General features: G+C 53.2%; 1 protein-coding gene across 1 annotated transcript in view; it reads left to right on the plus strand.

Annotated features, from left to right (window-relative positions):
• PLCG2 (phospholipase C gamma 2) overlaps positions 1-27,199 on the plus strand; it is a 160,752-nt gene that overhangs the window by 101,835 nt on the left and 31,718 nt on the right. Inside the window, exons 16-29 of the mRNA XM_043599754.1 lie at positions 524-613; positions 1,191-1,366; positions 2,703-2,903; positions 3,876-3,995; positions 8,653-8,833; positions 10,175-10,246; positions 12,540-12,649; positions 16,477-16,573; positions 17,929-17,995; positions 19,074-19,231; positions 22,499-22,601; positions 23,914-24,123; positions 25,634-25,779; positions 26,355-26,469. Of these exons, the coding sequence (XP_043455689.1) occupies positions 524-613; positions 1,191-1,366; positions 2,703-2,903; positions 3,876-3,995; positions 8,653-8,833; positions 10,175-10,246; positions 12,540-12,649; positions 16,477-16,573; positions 17,929-17,995; positions 19,074-19,231; positions 22,499-22,601; positions 23,914-24,123; positions 25,634-25,779; positions 26,355-26,469 (1,846 nt within the window). The remainder of the gene's footprint in view (positions 1-523; positions 614-1,190; positions 1,367-2,702; positions 2,904-3,875; positions 3,996-8,652; positions 8,834-10,174; positions 10,247-12,539; positions 12,650-16,476; positions 16,574-17,928; positions 17,996-19,073; positions 19,232-22,498; positions 22,602-23,913; positions 24,124-25,633; positions 25,780-26,354; positions 26,470-27,199) is intronic.

Raw genomic sequence — 27,199 nt, forward strand, 5'->3', positions numbered from 1 at the left:
ATTCGTAATAGCCTTCAAATTAAATACGAACTAGAAATCTGATGCCAAGTTGTACTTACCACGCACTGAATAAAAAAGTCCTGAAAATGCCAAAGGAACCCCAACATCAATAGATGTTTTTTTTTTTTTTTTTTTTTTTTTTAATTTTTTTTTCAACGTTTATTTATTTTTTGGGACAGAGAGAGACAGAGCATGAACGGGGGAGGGGCAGAGAGAGGGAGACACAGAATCTGAAACAGGCTCCAGGCTCTGAGCCATCAGCCCAGAGCCCGACGCGGGGCTCGAACTCACGGACCGCGAGATCGTGACCTGGCTGAAGTCGGCCGCTTAACCGACTGCGCCACCCAGGCGCCCCTATCAATAGATGTTTTAAAAGAAATGTCTCGAAGGGGATCGAATTCCATGAAACCACCACAAATGTCTATGAAAGTGGGAACGGCGCATCCCAGGGCAGGGGCTCTGGGCCCCAGAGTGGATGGGGCCAAGAATGAGGGCAAGAGCTAATGCTGGTTTTCTTTTCTAGAAATGGACCCGGCACTACTGTGCCATCGCTGATGCCAAGCTGTCGTTCAGCGATGACATTGAGCAGACTGCAGAGGAAGAGCTGCCCCAGGTAGGGGAGACCCCCTAACTGGTCTTCTCCCCTGGCCCACAGGCCTGGACATCCTCAGCCTAACCAGCTTCCTCTTTGGGTACCAAGGCTGCCTGGCTCTTCTCTGATTGGCTGGCTGGCCCAGGTTCTCAACCAATGAGGCTCAAGGGTTTTTCCTGCTCTCAGAAGGGCCTGATTGGCCTGTCTGTGTTCCTGGCAGGAGGATATTGGGATGTTCTGTCCAGCCCCACCCCCAGCCTGGTTCCTAGCTTCCCTGCCCTCTGTCCTTGGGCTGCTGGCCATCCTTGGTGCTCCCAGGGCATTATGGCTTTCAGATTTCTTGTGCAATAGAGTTGAACCCTGTACTGGGGTCCCCTTAGCCCATGTCTCAGGACTCCAGGCAGCCACCACCAGTGGTGACAAGAGAGGGAAGGCAATGAGAGCCATTCCCCCAGACCTCTTGGGTGGTGGGCAAGCTGATGCCAGCCTGTCTGCCCGCCAGTCCCCTGAGTCAGCATGTGCAGAGGGACCAGTCTGGCCATGCCTGGGGTCTTTCGGGTCCAGATTTTCAGAAACTCCTCCTCCCTTTGTGGCCCAGGATATACCCCCCACGGAGCTGCATTTTGGGGAGGAGTGGTTCCACAAGAAGGTGGAGAAGAGAACAAATGCCGAGAAGCTGCTGCAGGAATACTGTGCCGAGACGGGGGGCAAAGATGGGACCTTCTTGGTGCGGGAGAGCAAGACCTTCCCCAACGACTACACCCTGTCCTTCTGGTAGGGGCATACCGCCTTCCCCTCGCAGCTGGCCAGATGGGGGACAGGTGGGGAGCTGTGCGAGCTCAGGCAGGGCCTGGAAGCCCAGACGTGTCTTAGGGAGCTGTGCAGGGCAGGGGTGGGCCAACGCAGGTGAGGCCCAAAAAACTTAGCAATCAAGATTAGTGGTATTTCGGGGCACCCGGTTGGCTCAGTCAGTGGAGAATGTGACTCTTGATCCCAGGGTTGTGAGTTCGAGCCCCACATCGGGCGTAGAGATGATTTAAGAATAAAATCTTTTCAAAAAGATTAGTAGTATTTCAATGCAATGTTTTTTAAAAATCTGAAGTAATGAAAAATCCGCGATGAACAAAATATCGTCAACATTTTAAGACACTTAAGACGATGTGGTCTCACTCAAGCCACCCCCACCCACCCCAGTCCCGGTCCTAAAGCAGGTGGCTTTAAGCACATCACTCAGCCTCCTGGAGTCTCCGTTGCCTTGTCCCTAAAATAGAGACCTGAAAGGCGGTTTATGGTGCCGTCATGAGCTTTCTCACTCACTCACTCACTCACTACATTCATTCATTAACTCACTCACTGGAGTGCTTGCTTCATGCTAGGTGCAGCCATCAGACAGACAAGGCGGGGGGGGGGGGGTCCCTGTCCTGATGGAGATTAGAGTCTGGTTGGGGAGATGCACGATGAAAAAGGAATCGATGGTCTATAACTGTGATAACTGCAATGAGAAAAAGGCAAGATGTTCCCACAGTCTGTACAAGAGGGACCTGATGTAATGTTGGGCATGGGAGCAATCAGGGAAGACTTCCTGAAAGAAGGACTGTGTAAACGGAGACCCAAAGGGGACAGATGATTACAATGTACTGACAATAGCGATAGCTAACACCTGCACCCCAGGCGGCATTCCAGGCACATTTTGTGCGTGACCTTGTTCAGTCCTCGGGATGGCTCAGTGAGGACTGAGCATATAAGGAGGAGAATGTGGAGGCCCAGAGAGGACAAGGCTCTTGTTCAAGGTAACTTAGCACATAAGTGGCAGCATCAGGGTTTATACCTAGGCCATCTGGCTCCAGAGTGGGAGTCTTATAGGTAAAAGTGGTAGAGGAAGTAGGTAGAACGTTCTGGAATCCAGGCTAAAAGACCAGTCTGCGCTGAAGCCCAAGCATGTCCTAAGAGCACAGGGAGACCTGAGTGGCCACGTGCAGGGTCTGCCCCTCAGTGTCTCTGGCCGCAGTTCTGGTCCTACCCCCTCCACCCCCCGTGTTCGTTGCCGCCCGGGGTGCCGGAACGGCCAGTCGGTCTGGCCTCGGCCCTGAAGTTGTCCTTCTCCTTGCAGGCGGTCCGGCCGGGTCCAGCACTGCCGGATCCGCTCCGTCATGGAGGGCGGGACCATGAAGTACTTCCTGACTGACAACATCATGTTCACCAGCATCTATGACCTCATCCAGCACTACCGTGAGACGCACCTGCGCTGTGCCGAGTTCGAGCTCCGACTCACCGACCCCGTGCCCAACCCCAACCCCCACGAGTCAAAGCCGTACGTGTGCTCAATGCTGTCGGGACAGCAGAGCTCAGGCGTCCACCCACAGGTTTAGTGGGTGCAGACACCCTTGCGGGTTATGTTCGCGAATCAGATTAGCCAGGCTCGTGGGTGTGCCGGGGCCCAAATTCCCACGAGGCTCCTCACCAGGGTGCCCGGGATCTCCCCGGGATGGCCACAGCTGCAGACCCCCACTCCACCTTACTTTTGCCCTGTTCTCTCCGTCCCTCCGCCTCTTTCCCTGCCTCCATACCACTATCTTCACAGTCCTGAGCTCTTGGACTTGCATTTTCAGAGGTGAATTTTGGCCCGGTGATAATCTTTTTGCTTGTCAAAGCTCATTCCCGTTCATTGTGAAAGTGAACAAGAAAAAAGTAATTGTAAAGATTTTCCCTTCATTTTTTTTTTTTTAATCTAGTAAAATGAATAGGAGTTCTGCTTTCTGAAGGGTTAACCAATTTTGAAAACCAGAAAAATATTTTTAAGCAGAAGGCTGCTAAAATGTACATTTCTGAGAAGCCTTGTAACTGACAGCAGCTTGCTTTCTTTGGTCTATATTCATAGAGATTGCCTATTCAAATTGGCTTTTTCTTATCTTTAAAAGCATCCAAAGACCAACCAACCAAACAGACCTTTTGAAAACTCAATTCCCTGTGTTCTCTGCCTCCAATTTTCTGAGATTCTCTGCTGTGAATGATGCTGGCACACTGAGTCAGGTCGATGGGGGCGAGGGGGTACAGTTCCTTTATTCTCTCATGCTCCAAGCAGACCTACGTTATGAATGTTTTACCCAAGCTACATGTTGGTAGTCTTTGGAAAAATTGCTGTTTTGCGTGATGTTTTGGGGCGGGGAGGCCCACTGTGTCATTTCCACCGTGGTTTCTGGGGCCCTATCCCAGGCCTCCTCACAGCTCATTGCGTCCTCCGCTGTGCGTGGCCCTCTCACTTGGTCCCCTTCCTGTGCCACAGGTGGTACTATGGTGGCCTGAGCCGCGGGGAAGCAGAGGACATGCTGATGAGAGTGCCCCGGGACGGGGCCTTCCTGATCCGGAGGCGGGAGGGTACCGACTCCTACGCCATCACCTTCAGGTGAGTGGGCGGGCTGCAGCCTTCCGGGAGGGACAGGAGCGGAGAGCGAAGGGGGTGCTGCGGCTGGCGGTTTGCCTCCGCGTCCGCTCCCAGAGGGTCAGCGGGGAGGACAGCAGTGATAGCAAAAGCGGCCTGTGCTCACAGGAGCTTGCGGCGTGCTGGCACAGGTCTGTGTTCTTGAGAGTAGCACGTGTTACGTTAACTCACTTCATCTTCCGGCAGTTTGAGGACTTGGGTCGTTATTTTTCACGGGAGGACGCCGAGGCACAGAGAGGTGAATAAGTAACTTGCAGAAACGTGCAGGCAGGAAGGGTGGTGGAGCTGGGATTTGAACCCAGACAGCCCTGGCAGGCTCAGCTCGGTGGTGGTGTAGACAGGATTTCCTCCCATCTGCACTCGCCACCCAGCGCTGCCGGTGGAAAGGCCTTAGGGACCAAGCATCCATAGGACGGTGGTTCTCTGCTTGAATTCCACCCCAAGACGTCAGATTCCTCCAGTTTCCACCAGTGACAGCGTTGGGAGGGTTTCAGACCCATTTCATACCGTCCTTCCATCTCCCCTGCCACGGTGTATTCTCAGCGTAGGGCCTAACTAACGTTCCAGACACTGGGCTGCCATGAACACTTCCTCTGATTGAGTCTTTCGCTGTAGCCCATGAGGGGTAGGTCCCTGACTTCAAATAAGAAAACGGGAGGCCCAGAGAGGTGGAGCAACCTGTCTAGAGCCACACAGCCTAGTCCTGGGCTGAGGCAGAATTTCAGACTTGGGCCCCTCCGTGTCCACAGCCTGCTGTTTTCGCTGTGAGGTCTGAAGCAAGAGGCTCGTGGCCCAAACTGGGCCTATGGATGTTTTTCCCCGCCTACACGGTTATGTGAAATACTGAGAAATTTCACTTGAAGATTTAGGTTCCTTCGTGTGAAAAGCGGGAGGCAGTGGTAGCTGTTGCCACGGGGCGACACTGGTTTCCAGCTGCACGGAGGGGCCCTGGTGTGGCCAGGCTGTTCCTGCTCCTTCCATTCCTGTTGCCCTGGCCCCTGTGCCACATTTGCTTTGCCAGGCTGCCCCCTGGGCATTTGGAGCTGCCTCCTTCTCCCCCGTCACTGATGCCTTCTTGGGTGAGCGGATGGCGGTGGTAGTGGGGGTCATTATCGTGGCCATTTGCCGAGGATGAACCCCGTGCCTGCTCCGGCCAGAGTGACTCTCCTATGCTTTGTGCCAACACAAAAAGTGGGGTGAATTGGCGACTAGTGGAGATGCTCGAGAGGCGAAGCTGGCTGCCAACGGGCCTGGGTCCACGTCTCCCCTGCAGTTCTTGGGATACTATCTCTTGGCTTCACGTTGGTTGCCAGGACGGTGTCCAGCAGAAAGGACGAGTCCTGTGATGTAGACAGTCCCCCTGGCCCCTGCTTGAGCTGGGTGTCATGGTTCTCTGATTGGGCACCTTCAAGCTGGCCCGGGGGGGGGGGGGAGGGGTGAGGTTGGAGTCACTTGATTGGATGAAGGTGGGCTGGTGGTACCAGGGCGGTACCCTGAAAGCTGGAGTTTGGAAGTTTTAGGGATTAGCACAGGTTCTGTGAGCAGCTACTATGTGCCAGGCTGTGTGCGGGGCTGCAAGAATACAGAAGTGATAAAAATCGCACGGTCCTTGTTCTCATGAGCCCAGCGGTCTGCGGCGAATGAGCGACCTCCTGTCGGTCACAAGTGTTTCTTTCTTTTGAGCGATTCCCTCTTATTTAGCATTGCCTTGCCAGTAGCGGTGGTCAGTGCGTGCCGGCTGAGTGAGCCGGTGATGAGGGCTTTGTGTCTCAAAGAGGAGAGGAAGGGAAGGCGGTTTCCATCATGCTGGAATGGTGAACGTCCCTGGTCTCCACCCACCGCGTGCCTGTGGGGGACGCTCCATCATTGCAGGAGTCAAAAATGACCTCCCCCCACTGCCCAGACTCTTCGAAACTCACTCTGGTCAGGCTGCGGGGTGGGTGTCATTGTCCCTCATTGACAAGTGTCGCCTGCAGCAGGAGAATCGGGCACAGAAACGCGTTGCTGCCGTACTGTGTGCTGAGTGTCACAGACGGTGGTCAGGCAGGTGGCCCAGCGCAAGCAGGAGCTCTTGGAGGACCAAAGGGGGATGTGCTCCCTGCAGAGGGAGAACAGAGGGCTGGAGCAAATTTCCTTCCCTCTCCCCTCTGCCCAATATCTGCAGAATGCCTCTGCTGGGTCTGGTGCTGGTCTGAGCTCTGAGAACCCAGGCTGAACTTGGGGCTAGATCTCTACAGGAGAGGATGCGCGTCCTCACAGAGAGATGGTACTGCTGTCTAGGTGTGATTGGGGCAGGTGCACCTCTGTGGGACATGGGAGCAGGGGCTTCTTGGCGGAGCTAAGACCTCAGGCCATGGTGACCCCTGGTTTGTAGCAACCAGGTGACTGGAAAGTGCGGTTCACACTCAGCCCTGTTCCTGTCTCCCTTTTTGATTCTTCTCTTGCTGGAGAAGCTCATTTTGACTTGATTTTGGTTATATTTTCCTAACCGTTCACTCATTGAGTACCCTCGGAGCGCTGGGCACATTGCAAAGGGCTCACCCTGGGTTATCTGTCAGACGCGGTCCTGACACGTGCCGTGACACAGGAACTGTGGGTCCCCAGCACCGTGGAGGATGAAACTGAGGTTCAGACAGGTTACCTGAGGAAGGAACCAGAACCTGACCCATACTCTTAACCTCAGCATCCTGGAGCCTTCCTGCCCTAGGGGGCTTTTGTAAAAAGTTAAAAAAAAATTTGCTCTTAATGCTTATTTTGGAGAAAGAGCACAAGCAGGGGAGAGGCAGAGTAAGAGAGGGACACAGAATCTGAAACAGGCTCCAGGCTCTGAGCTGTCAGCCTAAAGCCCAACGTGGGGCTCAAACCCACACACCGTGAGATCATGACCTGAGCCGAAGTCAGACGCTTAAATGACTGACCCTCCCAGGCAACCCCAAAAGTTTAAAATTTTTATTAAATAAATATATTCTTATTTATTTATTTATTTATTTATTTATTTATTTATTTATGTTTTCATTTTATTTTTGAGATAGAAAACGAACAAGTGGGGGAGGGGCAGAGAGACAGGGAGACAGAATCGGAAGCAGGCTCCAGGCTCTGAGCTGTCAGCACAGAGCCCGTTGCAGGGCTCGAACTCACACACTGTGAGATCATGACGTGAGCTGACGTCGGATGCTCAACCAACTGAGCCCCTCAGGCGCCTCTGTATAAATATATTCTCTAAAAAAATCAAGGGGTGCCTGGGTGGCTCAGTTGGTTGAGCGTCTGACTTCAGCTCAAGTCATGCTCATGCAGTTCACAAGTTCGAGCCCCACATCGGGCCCTGTGCTGACAGCTCAGAGCCTGAAGCCTGCTTCCGATTCTGTGTCCCTCTCTCGCTGTGCCCCTCCCCTACTTGCACTCTTTCTCAAAAATAAATATTAAAAAAATAATAAAAAATTAAGACATTGCAGTGAAGGCTAAACCCCCTGTGGTCCTTCTCATCTGGGTCCTTGTCCTGTAAGAAAACACACTTTCTTAACTGGTGTCATGTGTGGACTTCAAAAAACAATTTGCTCCATGAACACGTACCTATGGAAAATACATCGTATTCCCTTCCATTTTTAAAAAATACAAATGGGGTCATAGTATAGCTTCATCTTGCAACTTTTTAATAAAATATTCCTGCAACTATTCTGCCACTGAGGCAGAAGTCTTATAGCATTTTTCTTACAGGCCTTATTGAAGAAGTGGCTTCCCAGAATGTGTTTTTTTGAAACAGTAAAAATACAAGGTGCAAAATCTTAAAGGATAAGTAGCTTGCCCATAGTACTTATGCCTTTAGACCGTTTTAACAAGGTGCTTTGGGTTGTAAAGTTGAGATCAGAACTTACTGTCCTAAAGGCTTCTGTTCTTGCTGATAAAAGCTGGTAAGACCGAAGATTGTTTTCCATTTTGGATTTTTCTGACCTCGTGTTTCAACTGGGTGAGGCGATAAAAGACTTGTTTACCTTTTGGGGGAAAACAAAACAAAATGAAACAAAACAAAACACCTCATTGTTCCAGTAGTTGGAGCACTGAAGATAAGACTGAAGGATTTGGGCCTCAAATCCCAGGGTTCTAGAGTAGAGATCAGCAAACATTTCCTGTAAAGGACGAGAGGATTTTAGGCTGTGTGAGCCTGTCTTCGCTACCCCAGCTCCTGTCAGCTGGGCCACTGTAGAGTGAAAACAGCCCCAGGCCGTATGTAAATGGATGAACGGGCCGTGTTTCAATAAAACTTTATTTACAAAAGTGAGGGCAGCAGTGGGGCAGGTGGGTGTGGTATGTGGGCCAGATTTGGCCTTGGGGCCATTGTTTGCTAACCCTGCTCTAGACACCAGGACCTTCCCAAAGTCAAGTCCTGTAATTGGGGAGGAGGGGGCAGACGAGAGGAACTAGCAGTATCTCTTGTAAGGCACAGGTATTTCTTGTGTTTCTGTCTTGAAAAGATCCGTGTGCTTCACAGGACTGCCGTACCCTGTTTATTTCTCTGGTTCCCTGAGGACGGTACGCAGGTTGTTGCTAGTTAGCAGCGCTGCGTAACAATTGTCTGGTGTGGCGGATTTCGGCGCCTCAGCTTCCTGCCGTCTTCCCTCTCCAGGGCCAGGGGCAAAGTAAAGCATTGCCGCATCCATCGGGACGGCCGGCACTTTGTGCTGGGGACCTCTGCCTACTTCGAGAGCCTCGTCGAGCTGGTCAGTTACTACGAGAAGCACGCGCTGTACCGGAAGATGCGGCTGCGCTATCCTGTGACGCCTGAGCTGCTGGAGCGCTACAATATGGTAGGCGCCCAACTCCCCCGTGATGGGGCGCCGTGTCATTCAGACCCTTGTTGAGCGTTTCTCACGTGTCCAGTAACCGCTCTAGGTCCTGGGGACAGAGACCCTGTCCTCATGCTGCGTACGGTCTAGTGGGGCGGGAACCAGATAATAAGTGAGATGAAGAAGACGCATCTCACAGGTGGCCACCAGTGCTGTAGAGAAACACTGAGCAAGTGGAGAAGTGGATACAGAGTGACGGGGAAGGCACTGCGGTGCTAAAAGGGTGCTCTGGAATGAGGTCATTGAGAAGGAGTCATTTGAGCAGATGCCAGAGTTGGTGAAGGAGTGAGCCGTGCAGCTCTGGGAAGGACCTGTGCCAGTGCAAAGGTCCTGAGGTGAGGGCGTGACTGGAGGCAAGCCAGAGTGGGACGAGAATTAAGGAAGGATGGGGCTTACGGGGGACTGCGTGGTGTGGGGCTGGGTTGGCCCCTGTGAGACACTGGCTTTTGTTTTGAGTGGAGAACAGACCTGATTAGATGACCATGTCTCTGTTCTTGTCACATGGATTCAGTAGTGTATTGAGGAGAGATTTAGGATACAGCCACCATGAGCCAGGACTGGTCCAAGCTAGTGGGAGTGTGGGGAACAAAAGTCTGCCTCGGAGATTTAGGTTCAGGACAGGCCTGCAGTCACGTGAAGAAAATGTCCCCGGCAGCATGGATTGCAGTGACGCCGATACAGTGAGGTTGGGTGCTGCTTTGGGTTGAGCCGGAGAGCTCAGAAAAGGTCTCCTTGAGAGGCTTAAAACACGAGCCCAAACCTGACAGGGAGTGATTGGGCCATGGGGAGCTACGGAGGAAGCCGGTTCCAGGTCGAGGGAGCAGCCACGGCACACGCCCTGGGGTGACCCTGAGGGACAGTGACCGACATCAGAGGGCAGGCAGGGTCTCCAGGGTGTGCTGGTGAATGGACCTGTCTGGGTTCGTGGCATTTGCCAGTTCCCATAGTCTAAATGGTTCCACGGGGGCCGGTCTACAGCTGGTAGCACGGAACGTGGGTCAGGGAGACGTGGATGCCGGGCTCTTGTGGGCCATGAGGTAGTGGCAGCACGCCTCCAGGTCCCAGGGTTTGTGTTTTCACAAAGGAGTGTAGGGCCTAGCACACGGTAGGCCGGCCTAGGGCCCTCTCTCACGTGGGGGGCAAGTTTCCGAGTTCGGGCTTCTCACCATCTCTGCCAGGAGGCAGGAGTTGAACTGTGAGGTTTCAACCCTTGTGCCAGAGAGCTGCCTGGAACCCGTGTTCTGTGTCGGGCTGCCCCAGGAACTTGGGTGCTTCCATTTATTCCGCTCTGTTCTTTTCCAGGAACGAGATATCAACTCCCTCTATGACGTCAGCAGGATGTATGTGGATCCCAGTGAAATCAACCCGTCCATGGTATGGAGCCAGCCTTGCAGTTCACGCCATTACCGGGTCCCTGGAATGGCATGGGGTCCCCTCCCAGCTACAACAGGGCAAGGGAACATTTGGGCAAACTTGGCTTCCCCTCCCCACCCTTTTTTTTTTTTTTTTTTTTTTTTTTTTTTTGAGAAGAAATGATGATTGACAATGTGAAATCTGGTTTCCGGGAAGAGGTTAATAGGATTCTACCCAAACGCAACCGCGCCTTGCTAAAATTCTGAGGTTTGATGAACCACCTTTGGGCCAAACAGCTTCTAATTAAAAATCTTTCAAATGTTTCTTGCTCACTGACTGAGCCCGTGGTGTTTATGAATTCCGTTTGGTTCACCGACCCCTTTGCAGCGTGCACGTTATCTCCTGTTCCCACCCTGGCTGCTGTGTGATTTCACTCGGTCTAGGGGAGAGGAGGGGCGGGTTTTTACTCTTGGCCCCCAGCCCCTCCTCGTTCTGGTTCCACCTCACATAGAGTTTGAGCCGCAGAGGAAGAATGATGGCGAATTTTCTTTCGGGGCAGGGTTGGATATGGCAGGCAGTTCATGTCTTGCTAAGGAAAGGGCCCCGATGATGGGCTCTGTAGAAATCCAGAGACGAACTTCTTTTCTTTCTTTCTTTTTTTTTTTTAATTTATGATCCTTGGCCAATGCAAATCCCTTTCAGCAAGAAATGAAGGCTTGCAAGGATGTGGACACATGGGCTTTGTGTGAAATTATTAGAGGACTTTTATTGGGAAGAAGGCTTTGGTAATAAGAACGACATGACCTCGTGTCAGCCAGGTGTCAGGGGATGGTGGAGACTGTGGTAAACTGAGGAACTCACACCCCATCTCGAAGGCAGCTGTGCCCGTTGGCGCTTGATGGCTGCCTTTCCAGAGAGCAGGCCAGCTTTTCTGATTTCTCAAGGCACACCAATCATCCAGGTCCTTGATGTGAATTTGTCCCATTTTTAAATTTTAACCCAAGTTGCAGAGAAAATCATCCTATAAGTGAGGCAAGTAAAACACGACTGTGGCTGCATTTGATCGCCGACTGCCAGACTATGGCGAGCGCCTCAAAAGAAAATTACCGCTGTTATTATGATGGAAAACGGTTGAACAATTAAAAAAAAAACCCCACTCTGAAGATGAGGAAAATAATTAGCCCCGGTCTCACCCTCCTAACCCGGTCGCTGTCTGCATTCCTGGGTCTCTGCCTGCATGGAGACGTATTTTACAATCCCCACCACCCACACTTGCCATTTCTATTCTGCTCTGTTCACTTGCTGCTTGTCCTGTGTGGATTTCTCCTTTGCTGATTTGCCTCGTGACTATTCTGGCTCAAACTGGTAGGCCAGGTAATTGAGGGAAAATACATGGCTTGCGGTTTTGACTTAAAAAAAAAAAAAAAGAATGGGTTTTTAATGCTGCAGAATGTTCTGGGTGGCTGTGCCGGTTTAGCTATGTCCCCGTCAGTGGCCGTGTACGTCATCTCTAGTCTTTGTCCTTCTAGTTAACAGTAAAAGGAACGTCACCTGTGAGGCTTTGGGCATCTCTTTGCATCGTTTCCTTGGGAGGAGTTCTTGGAACTGGAAAGACTATATCAGTCGTAATAGGGGACGCGTCTGGCTGGATGGCCACATATCAAGCCTTGTTCTAAGCACTTGACAGCCCATTAATCCCGTGCATCGGGTACAGTTTCTGTGCCCTCGGCATAGCTAGCAAGGTACAGAGCTGGAACGTGGCCCCGGGCGGTCTGGCTCGGGGGCATTTGCTCTTAGTCATTTTGTTGTGCCGTCTGCCAACCTGGTCACCTGATGGACAGCTTATTTCTCTCGTTCGTGGGGGGCCTGCCATGAGGCCTCCTCCTGCCCTCTGTCAGGCTGGAGACTCGCTCCTCGTGGAAGCCACTCTATGGCACCTCCCTTTGCCACTGGCTGCACCTTACAGCCTTGGAGCCTGGCAGTGGCCTGGGAGGTTGATGGGGGAAAATGTGTCCTTACGTCCGCCTAGAACCCACGTTGCTTCTTACATAAGACCAGCGTGAACTATGGCCGTAACTGATTTATTTCTGAGCTCAGCCACTTAGCCCCTGGTTGACCTTAGGGGCCGGTCCTCATCCACATTCCCTGGTGACTTTGGGAGCTCCTCGGCAATGCATTACTAGCTCTTGGCCAGCAGATGGCGCTGTAACCTTGGACTGAAGCTCCCTGTTCCCTAAAGAGCGGAACCAATGCAGACCCCTCTCTCTGCTTGTGTCGCCCAGCCTGACCTTCTCCTTCTTGTTTTCCCTCAAAGCCTCAGAGGACCGTCAAAGCTCTGTATGACTACAAAGCCAAGCGAAACGATGAGCTGAGCTTCTGCCGTGGGGCCCTCATTCACAACGTCTCCAAGGAGCCCTGGGGCTGGTAAGGCTGAGGGGGGCCGGGCTGCTTGCTGGATGAACCTGACTTGTCCCTTCTTGCCAGTGAGACTCGGGTCCCGGCTGAGCTCTGACGCCCTTTCTCTGCTGTTCCGGGCTGGCTTTGACTCTTGTACCCTCCCTGGGAAGGTGGTTTGATACGTGCTGTATTCAGAAAAGCAGATAAACCACCATATTTCACATCATATTAAATATTATTTTAGTTTAACAGCAGCGGCCACTTACTGGGCCCTTCCTCTGTGTCATACATGGTCTAACCAGATTCTCATGACAACCCTTGGAGTTGACTGTGGGTCTCCCCACTTTACAGAGATGGCAAATGAGGCTTTCCAAGGTTGTACAGCTATTAAATAGTGCAGGTCCTTCCCACGACACGAGCCTGTGTATTCTTCTGAGTTCAGATTCTTACGCTGATGCCTAGTCCTGTGCAGCGGCCCTACCCCGGACTGAAGCAGGGACGTTTTTAGGTCACAGATACCTGGGTATGCTGGGGCTCAATGACCTTTTCTCTCTTTTCACCTGGGGCAAAAATCGAAAAAAGTTGTGTTGCCCATCCATAAGTCCCTAGACGGGTGTTTTTGCAGGACTGTTTTTCCCTTTAAGCGATAAGAACTTGTTGGTAACCACGAGCACCCCCAGGGATTCAATTCACAAGCGCAGCATCCTTTTGTCCCGCAAGATAGCTGGACCTGACGGAGAAATCTGAACAGCAGCTTGATAGGAGTGCCTCTTTATGTCAGGAACCATCGTGAGCACTTCATCTGAAATAACTCCTATAAACCCACACAGTGGCCCTGAGAGGTTCTGGTGTTACCCTGCATTGTACACGTGAGGAAACTGTGAGGCACAGATAAGTACAGTAACTTGTCCAGGGCCGCACAGCAGGCTGAGATCTGAAGCCAGGCCTTCTGACTCCAGAGCCCCTACTCCTGACTTGACTCATGTACCAAGTTCAGGGGTTTTCAAAGTTGTTTTCGTGTTGTTGTTTTGTTTTGCTTTTTGAGAATGCCCTCCTTTTAACTTTTTTATTTTTGAGAGAGAGAGGGAGACACAGAATCTGAAACAGGCTCCAGGCTCCGAGCTGTCAGAACAGAACCCGCCCGACACGGAGCTCAAATTCACAGACGGCATGCTCATGACCTGAGCCGAAGTCTGACGCTTAACCGACTGAGCCACCCAGGAGCCTCGAGATGCCCTGTTTCTAATCCAAATCTTCCCTGGATCCCCAGCGTCAAAAAAGGTTAACAGAGCGATCTGCTGAAGCTGGGGTTGGGGCTCAGCTCTCCCGTGTGGCCTCCCCACGGAGACCCCGGAGCTCCTCTGTGAGGCTCCCAGCTGCAGCTTGCCCGCCTCTCCCTGAGGGGCACAGCCAGAACCCGGGTCTCCCCTGGGCCCACGATGCCCCTTTCTGCACCCTGCCTCTGTTGAGGTCCCCGTTCCGTTTGTGTGGGTGACTTGGACCAAGTAGCAGGTAGACCCCAGGTGATCTCTTTAAATCACACACTTTTCCATGCGTGGCACAGCCGTCCTGCTTTTGCACACGTCCGAGGTGGGGTGCTTGTCATTTCCAGGGCTCCTGAGGTGAACTGAGGTGCTGGTTTAAGTGGCGTTGGCGAGGGGCTGTGGGTCAACTGCCCTGCAGAGGTCCCCTCCTTTCTGTCTGGTGGCAATGGCACCACCTAGTGGGGTGTTGTCACTGTGCCACTCTCCTGTGCATCCTCCCAGCCTAGTTCCAAAATGGTGGGGGTTTTGTCCAAACTGGGATGCCTTTGAGAATGAAGGGAATGGGATTGTTAATAATGACCCCTGGGGGTGCCTGGCTGGCTCAGTTGATTAAGAATCCCACTCTTGATTTCAGCTCAGGTCATGATCTCACGGTTTGCAAAATCAAGCCCCGTGTTGGGCTCCGTGCCTGAAGTGTGGAGCCTGCTTGGGATGGTCTCTCTCTTAAAATAAATAAATAATTTTTAAAAAAATTTTTTTTTTTTTTAAATAATTGTACCTCGACCACAGGTATGACCTGCCTAGTTTGGGGCAAACAGTATTTGTAGTCACCCTGAATACAGCCAGTGTTTGCCTGAAATGGGTCTGGAGAAATGGAGGTGAGGTGGGTGGCTGGCAAACCTGTATTTCCACCAGGCCATGGGACGATCGGTCCTCCCTCTGCTTGGATTCAGGTCAACATTTACTAAATGCTTCCCACCACCCCCGAGTACTGATTTGGTAAGATGGAGAAAGGTCTCACATAGTGGGGAAGACAGAGATAGACATTATATGAAAGGTGCACACTGCCTCCACAGCTGTGGGGACAGATGCCACAGAGCACAGAGGAAGAACACTCAGCCTAGGTGGCAGTCAGGGAAGGCTCCCTGGAAGAGGCATTCCTGAGCTGAGTCTTAAATGGTTAGTAGGCACAAGCTGGATACGAAGGGCGTGGACTGAGGCATGGAAGCTAGGAGGCATGGCAGGGACAGAAGGGTGGGGGTGACAGGTGGTCTGGGATGAGGGTCAAGTTTGAGTCACAGACAGGAGTTAAGGTCCGAGAGTGCCTGGGGTCAGGTGAAAGAGTCTGGGCTTGATTCTGAAGACTTTGGAAACTGGGGGTGTGGTGAGGTCAGAGATGGGTTCTGGAAAGAGCCTCCTGGCTGCAGAGTGTGCCTACAGGAGGACACTTGGAGGGAGTAGCCCTGCGTGCCTGGGCACTGCTTCGGGGGAGAATCTTGGAGGTGACCACAGTTTGGTGGAGTTGAGACGCATACAGAGATCAGTTATGTTCCTTGTTATCAGTGCCGTCAGAGGAGGCAAGAAGGTTGAGGGAGGGCAGTGTTTTAGCTGAATAACAAGAACGTTATTTGAGCACTTGCTGTATACTGGATGCTGTTAAAACTGCTCAGCATGTGCTTAGCCCTGTGGTTCCAATAAAATCCTCTGAGGGGAGGGGGCGGCTGGGTGGCTCAGTGGGTTAAGCGCCCAACTTCGGCTCAGGTCACTATCTCAAGGTTTGTGAGTTGGGAGCCCCACGTCGGGCTCTGTGCTGACAGCTCGGAGCCTGGAGCTGCTTCGGGTTCTGTGTCTCCCCCTCCCCTCTCTCTCTCAAAAATAAATAAACTTTTAAAAAACATATATGAGGGGCGCCTGTGTGGCTCAGCTGGTTGAGTGCCCGACTTCGGCTCAGGTCATGATCTCGCTGTCTGAGTTCGAGCCCCGTGTCAGGCTCTGTGCTGACAGCTCAGAGCCTGGAGCCTGCGGCGGATTCTGGGTCTCCCTCCCTCTCTCCCCCTCCCCTGCTCACGTTCTCTCTCTCTGTCTCTCAAAAATAAACATAAAAAAAAATGCTCTGAGGGAGGCACTTGGATTACCCCATTTTACAGATGGAGAGTCTGGGGCACAGAGCGCCTACGTAGTTGGCGGTGCAGCCGGAATGTGATGCCAGCCTGTAGGGCTCCAGAACCTTCCTTACCCCGTCCTTATCCCTAAGTTCACAGCCCTCCCTGAAGTGGGGTTGGGAATGCTCTAGACTTGAGCTTTTGTCCCAAATGGCCTCTGACGTCCACGTAAAGCACCGAAACTTCTGGTGTCTTTGACCAAACGTTAGAATTCTATTGTAGGCAGGTTACTGTGCTCACTCACTGCTGATTTAAAAAAAGCCGATGACCCCTTTGAAATGCTCTGTTGTCACAGATAATGACCACGGCCTCTGGTCGCTTGGCCACCTGCTGCCTCGCCCCAGCCGGCAGCTGGGATCTGAGGAACAGTGATGGATTATTAACTCTGCCCCACGAAGGCCCTCTGATGCCCTCTGTTTTTCCCCAGGTGGAAAGGAGACTATGGGACCAGGATCCAGCAATACTTCCCATCCAACTACGTTGAGGACATTTCAACGGTCGATGTGGAAGAACTGGAAAAGCAGGTGAGTCTGGACTGTCACACAGGGACCCCTGCGGACCCGGCTTCTCAGCAATCCGGGGAGCCGTCTCCGTGGGTTCCCGTCCCACATGCTGCTGTGTGGTCCCTGTGGAGCACCGGAACAGGGACGACGGGTGACAGGGAAGTCGGGATTGTCCCCTGAGTTGTTGGGGGTGAAAGTCACTGTGACAAGCCTGTCATGTTTTAATCAGGCTGTGCCAGGCTGGAAGGCTTTGCATATGCAGGACAGGTCCCTCCGGAGCGAAAATGGCCAAACGGGGAATTTGTCCTTTGCTTAAAGCAGCTTGCAAATGAAACACATTTAGTTTGGCCGCCAGACATTCGGGACATGCTTGGTGTGAGTAAGCAGGTGGGCTTGAGTGGCAGTGAATTGAGGCCCTCGTGGTGACACTGCCAACCTGGTGTCTGTCCCCCAGCCTCCTCTTGCCCCGAAGGCCTAAAGAACATCCGCTGTCAGGTGACGACACTGGGCCGAGGACAGACTTGTCATAATGAGCACCTTAAGGCCTTTCCAAGCCCAAGGAACTTCCTCAGGGAGTTGGGGCAATCTGGGAGGGCTGCACAGAGTAATGTGCGTTCGAGTCTCAGAAGTCCAGTTGGAGACCAGTAGCAGGACCGGCAGAAGGGAAACCAGGTGGGAGGCACAGCCGCACGGAAGCTGTGGTGGTGGGAACGTGGCTGTGTCCGGCACGCCGGGCCTGTGGCAGGGACGTGACCCCTCACCGCGTCTGTCCCGTGTGGCCCTTACCCCCCAGTCGGCCTTGGCCTGGTGGGGTGGGGGCGGGCCTTACAAGCAGGGGGCAGACACAGGTCTGCTAGCTGTCCTGAGACCCAGACGTTCTCTGTCGCCCGTGGACCCTGGGATGCAGCGAACGTGTGGTGGGAGGGGGAGCTGGAAGGCTGGCGGGGGCCCTTCAGGCAGATCTCACAGTGCGGCCGTTGCTCCCCGAGGACCTGAGAAGCCACAGAAGGCTCTCGAGCTGGGCTCCGGGAGGCTGGACGGTCCCCTTTCACAGCCACGTCTGAATGCGCGTCTAGGACGTCGTCTTGGAACCAGACCCAGCGCGATGCTTTCAGACCCGTTCCGGAATTCAGACGGCTTGTTTTTACAGATTGGAAAATGAACTGGCGGACCTGCTGGCACCCGCTCACGGCTGGGTCCCCGTCAGCAGCATGCTTCATTATTTAGCGCTCTCCCCACGGGTGGATCCTGTAATGAAAATGCATTTTAAACAGTTCTGCAGGCGGTGTCTCCGCTAAACGGTGCGCTTTGGAAACTGGTTGTCTTTTTATTATTCCCGTTAAGACTAACTTGAGTTATGTCTTGTTTCCTCACAGATTATTGAAGACAATCCCTTAGGGTCTCTTTGCAGAGGAATACTGGATCTCAACACCTATAACGTCGGTACGTGCACACACGGTCTCAGCGTGGATCGCCACCCAGGTCCCCCACGGCCCCGCCTCGGAAGCGCCCCAGGCGGGGAGGCGGCTGCAGTCCATCCAGCCATTAGCCTGGGCACAGGACACGGAGTCCGTGTTCCTACTCCCAGAGGAGGAGCCCACGCCCATCACCGACCGTGGGACCCGGCTGGGGTCCTGCGGCCAGCTAAGAGATGAGGCGGGGCAGGGCCCTCACCCACACTGCGTTAGGCCATCTGCCTTACGTTTGCAGTGCACAGGGGGATGGCCCCGGGGTTATCCAGAGGGAGCTTGGAGCCGGGTCTGCTTTGAGCCTCAGCTGTGCCGTGACCAGCTCTGTGCCCCTCCACGCATTACTTCCCCACCAATGCCTCTGTGTCCTCTCCTGCCACATACATAGAAGAGTGATACCCCCAAAAGGGTGGGATGAGGATTAAGAGACGGCACATGTAATGTGCTTTAGGATTCTGCCTGGCACAGAAGACCTCAGACATCTCAGCCAGTGAGGTTACTGAGCAGATAATTTCTCCTCTCATGGCCTTAATTTTCTTTCTAGAAAATACTTTCTCTGCAGAGAGCGTCTATCGCATGCCTGTCTCCTAGCTTCTGGTGGCTCCTGGAGATCTTTGGCGCCCCTTGGCTTGTGGCTGCACCATTCCAATGTCTGCCTCTGTCTTCAGGGGCCGTCTTTCCTGTGTCTGTGTCTCAAATTTCCCTCTACTTCCTCTGGTAAGGACGTTAGTTGTTGTATTTAGAAATCCTAACTCCAGAGTGATTTCCTCTCAGGATCCTTAAGTACATCTGGAGATCCTTTATTTCCAGTCAGGTCACATTCGCAGGTACGGGGGCTTAGGGTGCAGACAGAACTCCTGGGAGAACGCCGCTCGGCCCGCTGTGTCTCCCAGGCCGTGATGTAGGTGAAGAGGCCAGACCCCGCCCGCCCTAAGGCAGATGCCCCGGTCCACGCTGACCATGGCTGGGGCAGTGGCACTTTGGCCGGGTTCGTGAGAGAGGCGGCTTGGGCCGCGGGAGGCTGCTCAAGACTTCGTTATTCTCTCCCAAAGTGAAAGCCCCGCAGGGGAAAAACCAGAAGGCGTTCGTGTTCATCCTGGAGCCGAAGAAGCAAGGCGACCCTCCGGTGGAGTTTGCCACAGACAGGGTCGAGGAGCTCTTTGAGTGGTTTCAGAGCATCCGGGAGATCACCTGGAAGATGGACACCAAGGTAGGTGCTTGGCTCATCGGGGCTCCCTCTGCGGAGGCGGGGTCGGGTCTTACCTTTGAGGGAAGACTTCCGGGGGGGGGGGGCGGTTTGGGCCATAGGAGTGCCCACCATCATGGAGGGGAAAGGGCCATTGGTGGTCTCCGGGAAAGCTGGGTCTAGTTCAAACCCTCAGCAGGCTGGGCGTGTGTGGAGCCATAACTCGATATTTGGGGCCGGGCTGGCCCTATCTTAACGAGAAAGTACGGTGTTCCTGATTTTGAATGTTCTCTTGTTTGTCACTATCGTTCGGCACAGCCTGGATCCTCCCCCATAGGAGGCATTTCCTGAGCTCAGGCCCCTGGACCCACAGTGGCCCCTTGTGCTCAACACGACCCCCTTCTGTCCCTCTGCAAGTTTGTTTTCTTGTGGAGGAACCTAGGCTCCAGATGGAAGTGGACCTTTCAGCGTTTATCATAACTGGAGCCCTCTTGTTAGGCTGGAGGTGTTTTGAGAAGGGCCATGTTCTGAGTGAGAACAGGAGGTTGAGAATTAGGCAGGGCTGGACCCACATTTCTCTAGGCCTTAGTTTTCTTATCTGTCAGATGAGCCCAGTCCCTAAGTCACAAGATGAGGGAGGGATGAAATGAGATGATGCATGAAGAGCAGTGGGTCCCGGGGTTGACACACGGCAGACCTAAGGGAACAGTCCTTCAGCATCACTCTGTCCTACCACGAAGACATGGGACGCTTGCTGTATCTTGGCAGATGGAGCAAGTACCATCCATCCTTTCTTGTGGCCACAGACCTGGGAAGAAATTGTAGGGTTTCCCACGTGCCCAGTTGTTTCTAAGGCAGATACTGACCCAAAGGACCGATTTCTAAGCTTTGCCAGGACTCTGTGGGTCCCTGTGATGCCTGGTTACAGTTGATGAGTCTCCTTCTCCCATGTACTGGGAGCGTCACCCCCCCTAGTGGCCCGGTCTTGCCTTGTGCTCGAGTCTAGTCAGGGACTAGAGGCTTGTCACTCCATCCCCAGGCACTTGGGATGAGCCCCGAGCTTGTGGCCAACACTGCTGCTCCTGCTCTTGTTGCTAGGGTGCATCCCTTCTGCCCTTCGGTGGCTCTGATGTGGCACAGGGGGGCATCATGATCCTGGGGTTCATTTGGAAGATGAGTTCTTCCGATCTTGTACAGCTGTCCCCCATCCTGGGTAAATGGTGGTCATCGTGATCGTATGGCACTGTTAGTATGTGATGCTGGCGTCCTGAGCATCTTCTAGTATTTGGGTCCCTCCCCACCCCCAGCCTGGCCAGGAGTGGAGAAAACACTAGTGGGAGACGGTGAGCAGCTGTGCCCTACAGACCTCAGGCCCCCGAGCCACATACGGCACGGATGGAGTGTGGGGTACGTCCTGGCCCTCTCCACTGCTTTTAGTGGAGAAAAATGCAGAGTTACTGGAAGGCTCTCTGTCCTCACATGAAGGTTCTGAAATCAAGCCTGGCTCTTCAAGGCTCCTGTTCTCTGCCTTTGATCTACATTCCTCCTTAATTGGTTTTTACGTCTGCTAATTCTCATTATTATGTGGGAAGGTTAAGAAAACCGCAGTCAGCAGAAACCACTGCATCCCTCCCTTCTCCCTAGCTGCCCTGGCGCTGGGAAACCAACACGATGAATGCTCAGCTCACTGCCGGGAGCTCCTCACCACAGCCCTACTGTCATGTCTGTCCCTGACACCCTGCTCAGGGCTCTGCGATTTCACGGGGGAGGGCAAGAGACCAGGCACTAAGATCTGTCTGGTTAGTGAGTTTCCAAAGCCTGACTAGGGAAGCTGTGCTTTCAGTTTCTCGGAGAGCCCAGTGGGTGCAGTCTACAGGTCTGGAGAGTAATTGTTACACAATTTTGATGCAGCAATGGGTCTTTCGCCTTGAATGGACATTGTTTTCTGCTGAGGTTGGGAAAAAGTGACACCCATGGCTTGTCATCGCTCTGTGCTTTGTGAGGCAGTTTCTGTAATTCAAGACAGGCGTGGCATGCTTCACCCACCCTTGTCTGATGCGATTCTGTGGTCACTGGGGAGGCGGTGTTGGGGGGCACTCTGGCCCCACTGGTTGTTTCCCACACCCCTGGTGGGGTGCAAAGGGTTCTTTGCTTAAGTCTCAGTACTCTAGAAGGGGACTCCTCTGGTTAGCCTCCTTTTATCGTTGTGGAGACTGAGGCACAGAGAGACTACACGATGTGCTCAATGGCCACGGCCAGTCAACGGAGGGCCAACTTTTGAACCAGTGTCTGGTTCCAGTTCCTGCTGTTACACCAGGTGCTTTTCAGCCTCTCTCAGCACATCACCCCCGGTCACCTGAATACTTGCTACCCACACATGTGTCTGTGGGGACAGGGGTGGGCACTGCTGGTGAATGGCACCATCCCTGTCCTCATCCTGGCTGGAGTGATCCAGGAAGACTTCCCGGAGCAGGCATGCTTGCGGTGGAGTGTGGAAGGAGAGATCTCATGGAGTGGCAGAGGAAGGACGGGGGGAGGTGCAGGGTGAGGAGCAGGAGGTCCGTGCTGTGGTTCAGAGGGACGGGGGAGGTGAACTCTGGGGCCCTTTAAAAAAGATGACAGAGAAGGGACGCGGTGAGGCCCGGTGCATAAGCATCTGGTCTGGTCACCGCCCAGCCGTGGAGGCCACTCAACCTCTGTATACTAAATTCTTTGCAAAATGGACACCACTCCCCCTCTTGGGGCAGATGGAGGCTGCCCCCTTTGTCTCAAGGCTCCCCCTTTGTCAGTGCAAGAAAGGGTCAGAATTTGGTGAGACGGGAGACAGTTGGCTGGTGTGGGGAGAGGCAGGCACTCATCCTTGTGCATGTGGAGACGGATTGGACAGTGCGGCCTCCAGGGGGACAATGGCACGGGGAGGGCACGTCACAGGGATGAGGGTGTGAGGACCAGCAAGTTCTAACCAGGATGTGCTGCGCCCATGAGAACACGGGCTTGGAGAGCTTTGCTGGGGTGGCTTTACCGGAATGGATGGGGCAGGAGCCTGAGAGCAGAGGGTGGAGGAGGAGAGTGCCGACAAAAGGGAGCCCCCCTCCCACCCCATCCTGTGCCCAGAGACTGAGCTGGACCCCAATCCTGGGTGGAAACAACTTGGGAACGTTGGGAGGGCAGGGAAAAGGAAAGCATCCAACTGTACTAAAGATCTGAGTGTGGAGGGGCGCCCGGGAGGACAAGGGGGGGCCAGGGCAGTGGGAAAGCTTCCAGGCTGACGCCAGGGGCTGGCTCCAACAGGAGAACAACATGAAGTACTGGGAGAAGAACCAGTCCATCGCCATCGAGCTCTCCGACCTGGTAGTCTACTGCAAGCCGACCAGCAAGACCAAGGACAATTTAGGTACCGTCTCCTCTGACTCTGCCTCCTCCGTTGGCTGAACACCCTGGTTTCCTTTTTAAGTCAGGTGCTGTCAGAAGACAAAGTGAGAGAGGTTCGTTGCTCCTTCTCACGTGCTCTCAGAGCATGCAGCCAAAACAGGCCCTTCCGGTACCTTCAGGAGGAAAACCCTCTCTGAGGGTGGATTCGTCTCCCACTGTTGGTCTAACAAGTTAGGACAGACTTGGTGGTTAAAAGCAACACCTGTTTGTTAACTCACAGTCCTGGAGGTCAGAGGTCCAACATCAGTGTCAACTGGGCTGAAGTCCAGGTGCCAGCAGGGCCCTGTTCGTCCAGAGGTTCAAGGGGAGAATCCGGGACTTGCCTCTTGTGGTGGCTGCTAGCATTCCTGGGCTTGTGGCCAAACCTCCCCCATCTCCCTATTATATGGACCCTATATTGAGGGGCCTGATGATCCCCCCACTTTCAAGCTCTGTAATTGAATCACACCCACAAAGTCCCTTTGCCAGATAAATTACACAGTCACAGGCCCCAGGGATAAGGACCTGGATGCCTTTGGTGGCCATTCAGCTGGCCACAGAAGGATTCAGGTATCAATCTTCTTAGATGGTCGCTAAGGGAGCAAGTTCTCTGACCTAGTAAAATCCCGTTCATTTTATCTTCCCCCTTTCTTTGATCTCAAGAATCTGAGTCCAGGACCGAGGACCAGAGGAACAGCACTAATCCCAGTTAACTGGTCCAAGAACTTGCTCCCCAGGAGGGTCCCTGGGCACCTCCACCTGCAGGGAAGGGTAGCAGAGCTCAGAACCAGACTCGGCCAGACTCCGCGTGTTGATGGGCTGGCCACCACCGTAGTTGCACATTTCTGTCCTGTTCCTTCTCCCCTTCCGGGCACCCCCTCCTAGCACCTCCCTGCCTGCAGGCAGCTGACTCTCCCTCCTCCACGGTGCCTGGTTCACTCGTCTTGGGTCCACGACCTCTTGGCTGAGGAAACCACATCCTCAGATGTCGTCCTACCGTTGATCACTGTGGCCACTCCCTACTGCCCCCCTTTCTGTAACCATACCACCTTTGTGTTTTCTTGTACAAGGTGGCTTTAAACAAGAAGTAAGTTACACCAATCGAGACTAGAAGGCAGGGGGGAGCGCTGGGACCCATAGCAGTACTGGTTATGGAAATGGCATCATAACCACTTGACTGTCTTGGCCTTGAGGTTCCTGGTTTTGGTTTACATCCTGTGTGTCCAGCCGTTGTACCAAACATTAAGAAAATGCACGAGGCACAGAATAAACGGGGACTCCCTCTCTGTGTGCAGAAAACCCCGACTTCCGAGAAATCCGCTCCTTCGTGGAGACGAAGGCTGACAGTGTCGTCAGACAGAAACCCGTCGACCTCCTCAAGTACAATCAGAAGGGCCTGACCCGTGTTTACCCGAAGGGACAGAGGGTGGACTCCTCCAACTACGACCCCTTTCGCCTCTGGCTGTGTGGCTCCCAGATGGTGGCACTCAATTTCCAGACTCCAGGTAAAGGAGCAGGGATGGTCACATCATTCCAGGCTCGGTCCGCTGGGGCCACCAGTGTGACATGCTATCCTAGGAGGCAGGACTGGTCCCGGGAACTGTCAAGGTTCAACCAGCACGCTAGCGTGAGGCCCATCAGCTGAATGGAGCCTTCACAGGGGCAGATGCTGAGCAGGGAGGCTTAAGTGAGAAAGGAAATACTTGAGGTCATGTAATGAAAAGGTCCAGGCGTTGAGACAGCTTCAGGCACAGCTGCATACAGGTGCTCTGTGGCTGTCTTTAGTGAACTCTTCTCTGGCCCATCCTTCGTTGAGCGTTTCATGCTCAGACTCTTAAAGAGATACTCCCTGCTGAGAGAAACCCACATGCTAAACTTTTTTTCCACAAATGGTAGCAGAAATCACAGTGCTGTGTTCTTTTATTGACAGAGCTATTCACCAGGAGTCTCCTTTATGTTGTTTTTAGGCCTGCGTAGGGGGGTTCCACTGAATGGATCCCTCATCTACTCAACTGGTGCCCCCATGGAGGCACACTGAGGTCCTCTCCCTCATTGGCTATTACAGACAGCCTTGACTTCTGTAACCTTCCGTGAGCACCACTTCCCATGTGGCGGAGCGCTTCGGTGGGACGGAATTCTCAGAAGTACAGGCTAGGTCCTACAGCATTGGCATGTGGACCGTTCCTGAGGAAACCCAGTGAACACCCAAGTCCAGCAACGCCTGAGCTCAGACACCTCACCAGGCCGCCCTCCAGAGGGACTGGGTGGGATCGCAAATTGAGAAAACGTTTGAATACACCTTTTCAGTGAAACTTGGGCTCAGTTTTATCCAACTTTTCAATCTTTGCCAGTACGATGGTCACGTTGTACTTAGGGCTTCCCTTAGGCACAACGTGAACCATGTTTTTACGAGGCGTTTTCTTTTTGCGAACTGTCCCTGTTTCTCGAACAGGGCGTAGGTATTTATAGTACGCATTATCAGATCGCTTTCATGTGTGGATCTTCCCCTGTCATTTGAGTTAGAACGATTTCTCTTTCTGCAACAGGTCTTAAGTGACATTTTATTTTTTTACGTGTATTTATTTTTGAGACAGAGAGAGACAGAGCATGAATGGGGGAAGGTCAGAGAGAGAGAGGGAGACACAGAATCTGAAACAGGCTCCAGGCTCTGAGCGGTCAGCACAGAGCCCGACGCAGGGCTCCAACTCCCGGACCGCGAGATCATGACCTGAGCCGAAGTCGGACGCTTAACCGACTGAGCCACCCAGGCTCCCCTTAAGTGAAGTTTTAAAATTAACCCCAATTCTTTTCTAAGAAATCTTCGGCGTTGAGTAGGTTTTACTGTCATACTTAGGATGGTGTTCACCAGTCGGGACTTTTTTTGAAACGCATATTTTAACCACTGCCTGAAATTATTTTTGGAGACAGCTAAAATGACACCCCACCCAGCGCCTCAGGCCCAAGAGGCGGCCTCGTCCTGCCTCACTCACAGCTGCCCTTCCCTTGCTTTCCCAGACAAGTACATGCAGATGAATCAAGCCTTGTTCTCACTCAACGGGCGGACAGGCTACGTCCTGCAGCCCGAGAGCATGAGGACGGAGAAGTACGACCCCATGCCGCCCGAATCCCAGCGGAAGATTCTGATGACTCTGACCGTCAAGGTAACTCAGGCCTCTGCCCAGTGACACCTGTCATCTTGTGTAAACCACCAACACCCAGTCACTGTTTCAGGATCTAAATTATGGCACACCCACGGGTTGTAGGGAGGGGACTTGGTCACCACCCCAGGTCTCCTGGGGGTGAGGTAGGAGGTCCATCTCTTACTGGGCTCAGCAGGTGGTCTCATAAGAAACAAAAAAATGAAGTATATGTAATGAAAAAGTCTCTTAAAAAAAAAAAAGAATACCACTTTCTCCCCTCTCCTTTCCTGGGATGTCTCTGTAGGTTCTCCCTGGGCACAGGGACGATGCGTTTCTGTGCTCAGGAGGTTCATGAGAATGATGGCCTGGGGGCTCCGATCCTGGCTTCTCCTTAACACCTGTTCTCCAGCCCCATTTCCCCGACCACTGCAGAGGTGTGTTAGGGCATCAGTGAAGAAACTGCGGCTGGCTTGGACCTCATCTGGTCTGACTGTAGAACCCAGACTGAGCCCCGTGCGATGCCACCCATATAAAACTTGTCCGTGCTTCCCAGGATGGATGGGGGAGAACTGCAGCTTTTACCTTTGGTGCCCTAGGTTCTCGGGGCTCGCCATCTCCCCAAACTTGGCCGAAGCATCGCATGTCCCTTTGTGGAGGTGGAAATCTGTGGGGCTGAATATGACAACAACAAGTTTAAGACCACAGTTGTGAGTAAGTTGCATCACGTGTCCTATTGTCCACATCTTCTCCTTCATCCCCTGTGCCCGCTACAGTTCAGCTCGGGGAGGTGGGGAAACACAGGGCACCGTGATGAACTAGGTGGGCTGGTACCCAGTGCCATGTTTCTTTGTGTTGGGAGTCCTGGGCCAGCCCCCTATGCAATGATGCCGGGGTGCTCCCCTTTGGGCAATACCCCCCTCCCTGCCCACTTTATCTACACAGTCAGGCTTGTGTCCAAGGCTAAGGGACAGAGACACAGAGGGTGTGGCTAACCCAGAGGCTGCAGCCTAACATGGGTGATTTTATCCTTCAGAGGGAAGGGAGGCCCAGAGAAATGCTTGCTTGCTCTTCCAATGGAAGCCAGGAACTGTCAATTTTCTAAGGCCTGGGCTCACTGGCCCTGGTAAAAAGACAGCCTGATGAACTCACATGTGTACCCGTGACATTGGCATTTCTCAGGGGGTGACAGCCAGGAGGCTGGTTCACATGACTCCAGACCCCCCTCCCTCACCAGATGCGGAGTGTGGCTCTTCCCTCTGTGATCTCTTCCACATGCACCTGTTCCTGCTGTCCTGCCCCTTCCATACCCCGGGGGAGCCTAGATGGTTGCTGTAGCAAGGGGGTGTGGTCTCTTCTCTCTGCTCTCCAAGTACCAGACCTATGAGAGCAGCTTTACCAGAACTGCTTCCGGGAAGAAAGTGTTTCTTAGATCTTGGCATAG

This window comes from Prionailurus bengalensis, chromosome E2 (genome assembly GCF_016509475.1).
Source record: "Prionailurus bengalensis isolate Pbe53 chromosome E2, Fcat_Pben_1.1_paternal_pri, whole genome shotgun sequence".
Classification (NCBI taxonomy): domain Eukaryota; kingdom Metazoa; phylum Chordata; class Mammalia; order Carnivora; family Felidae; genus Prionailurus; species Prionailurus bengalensis.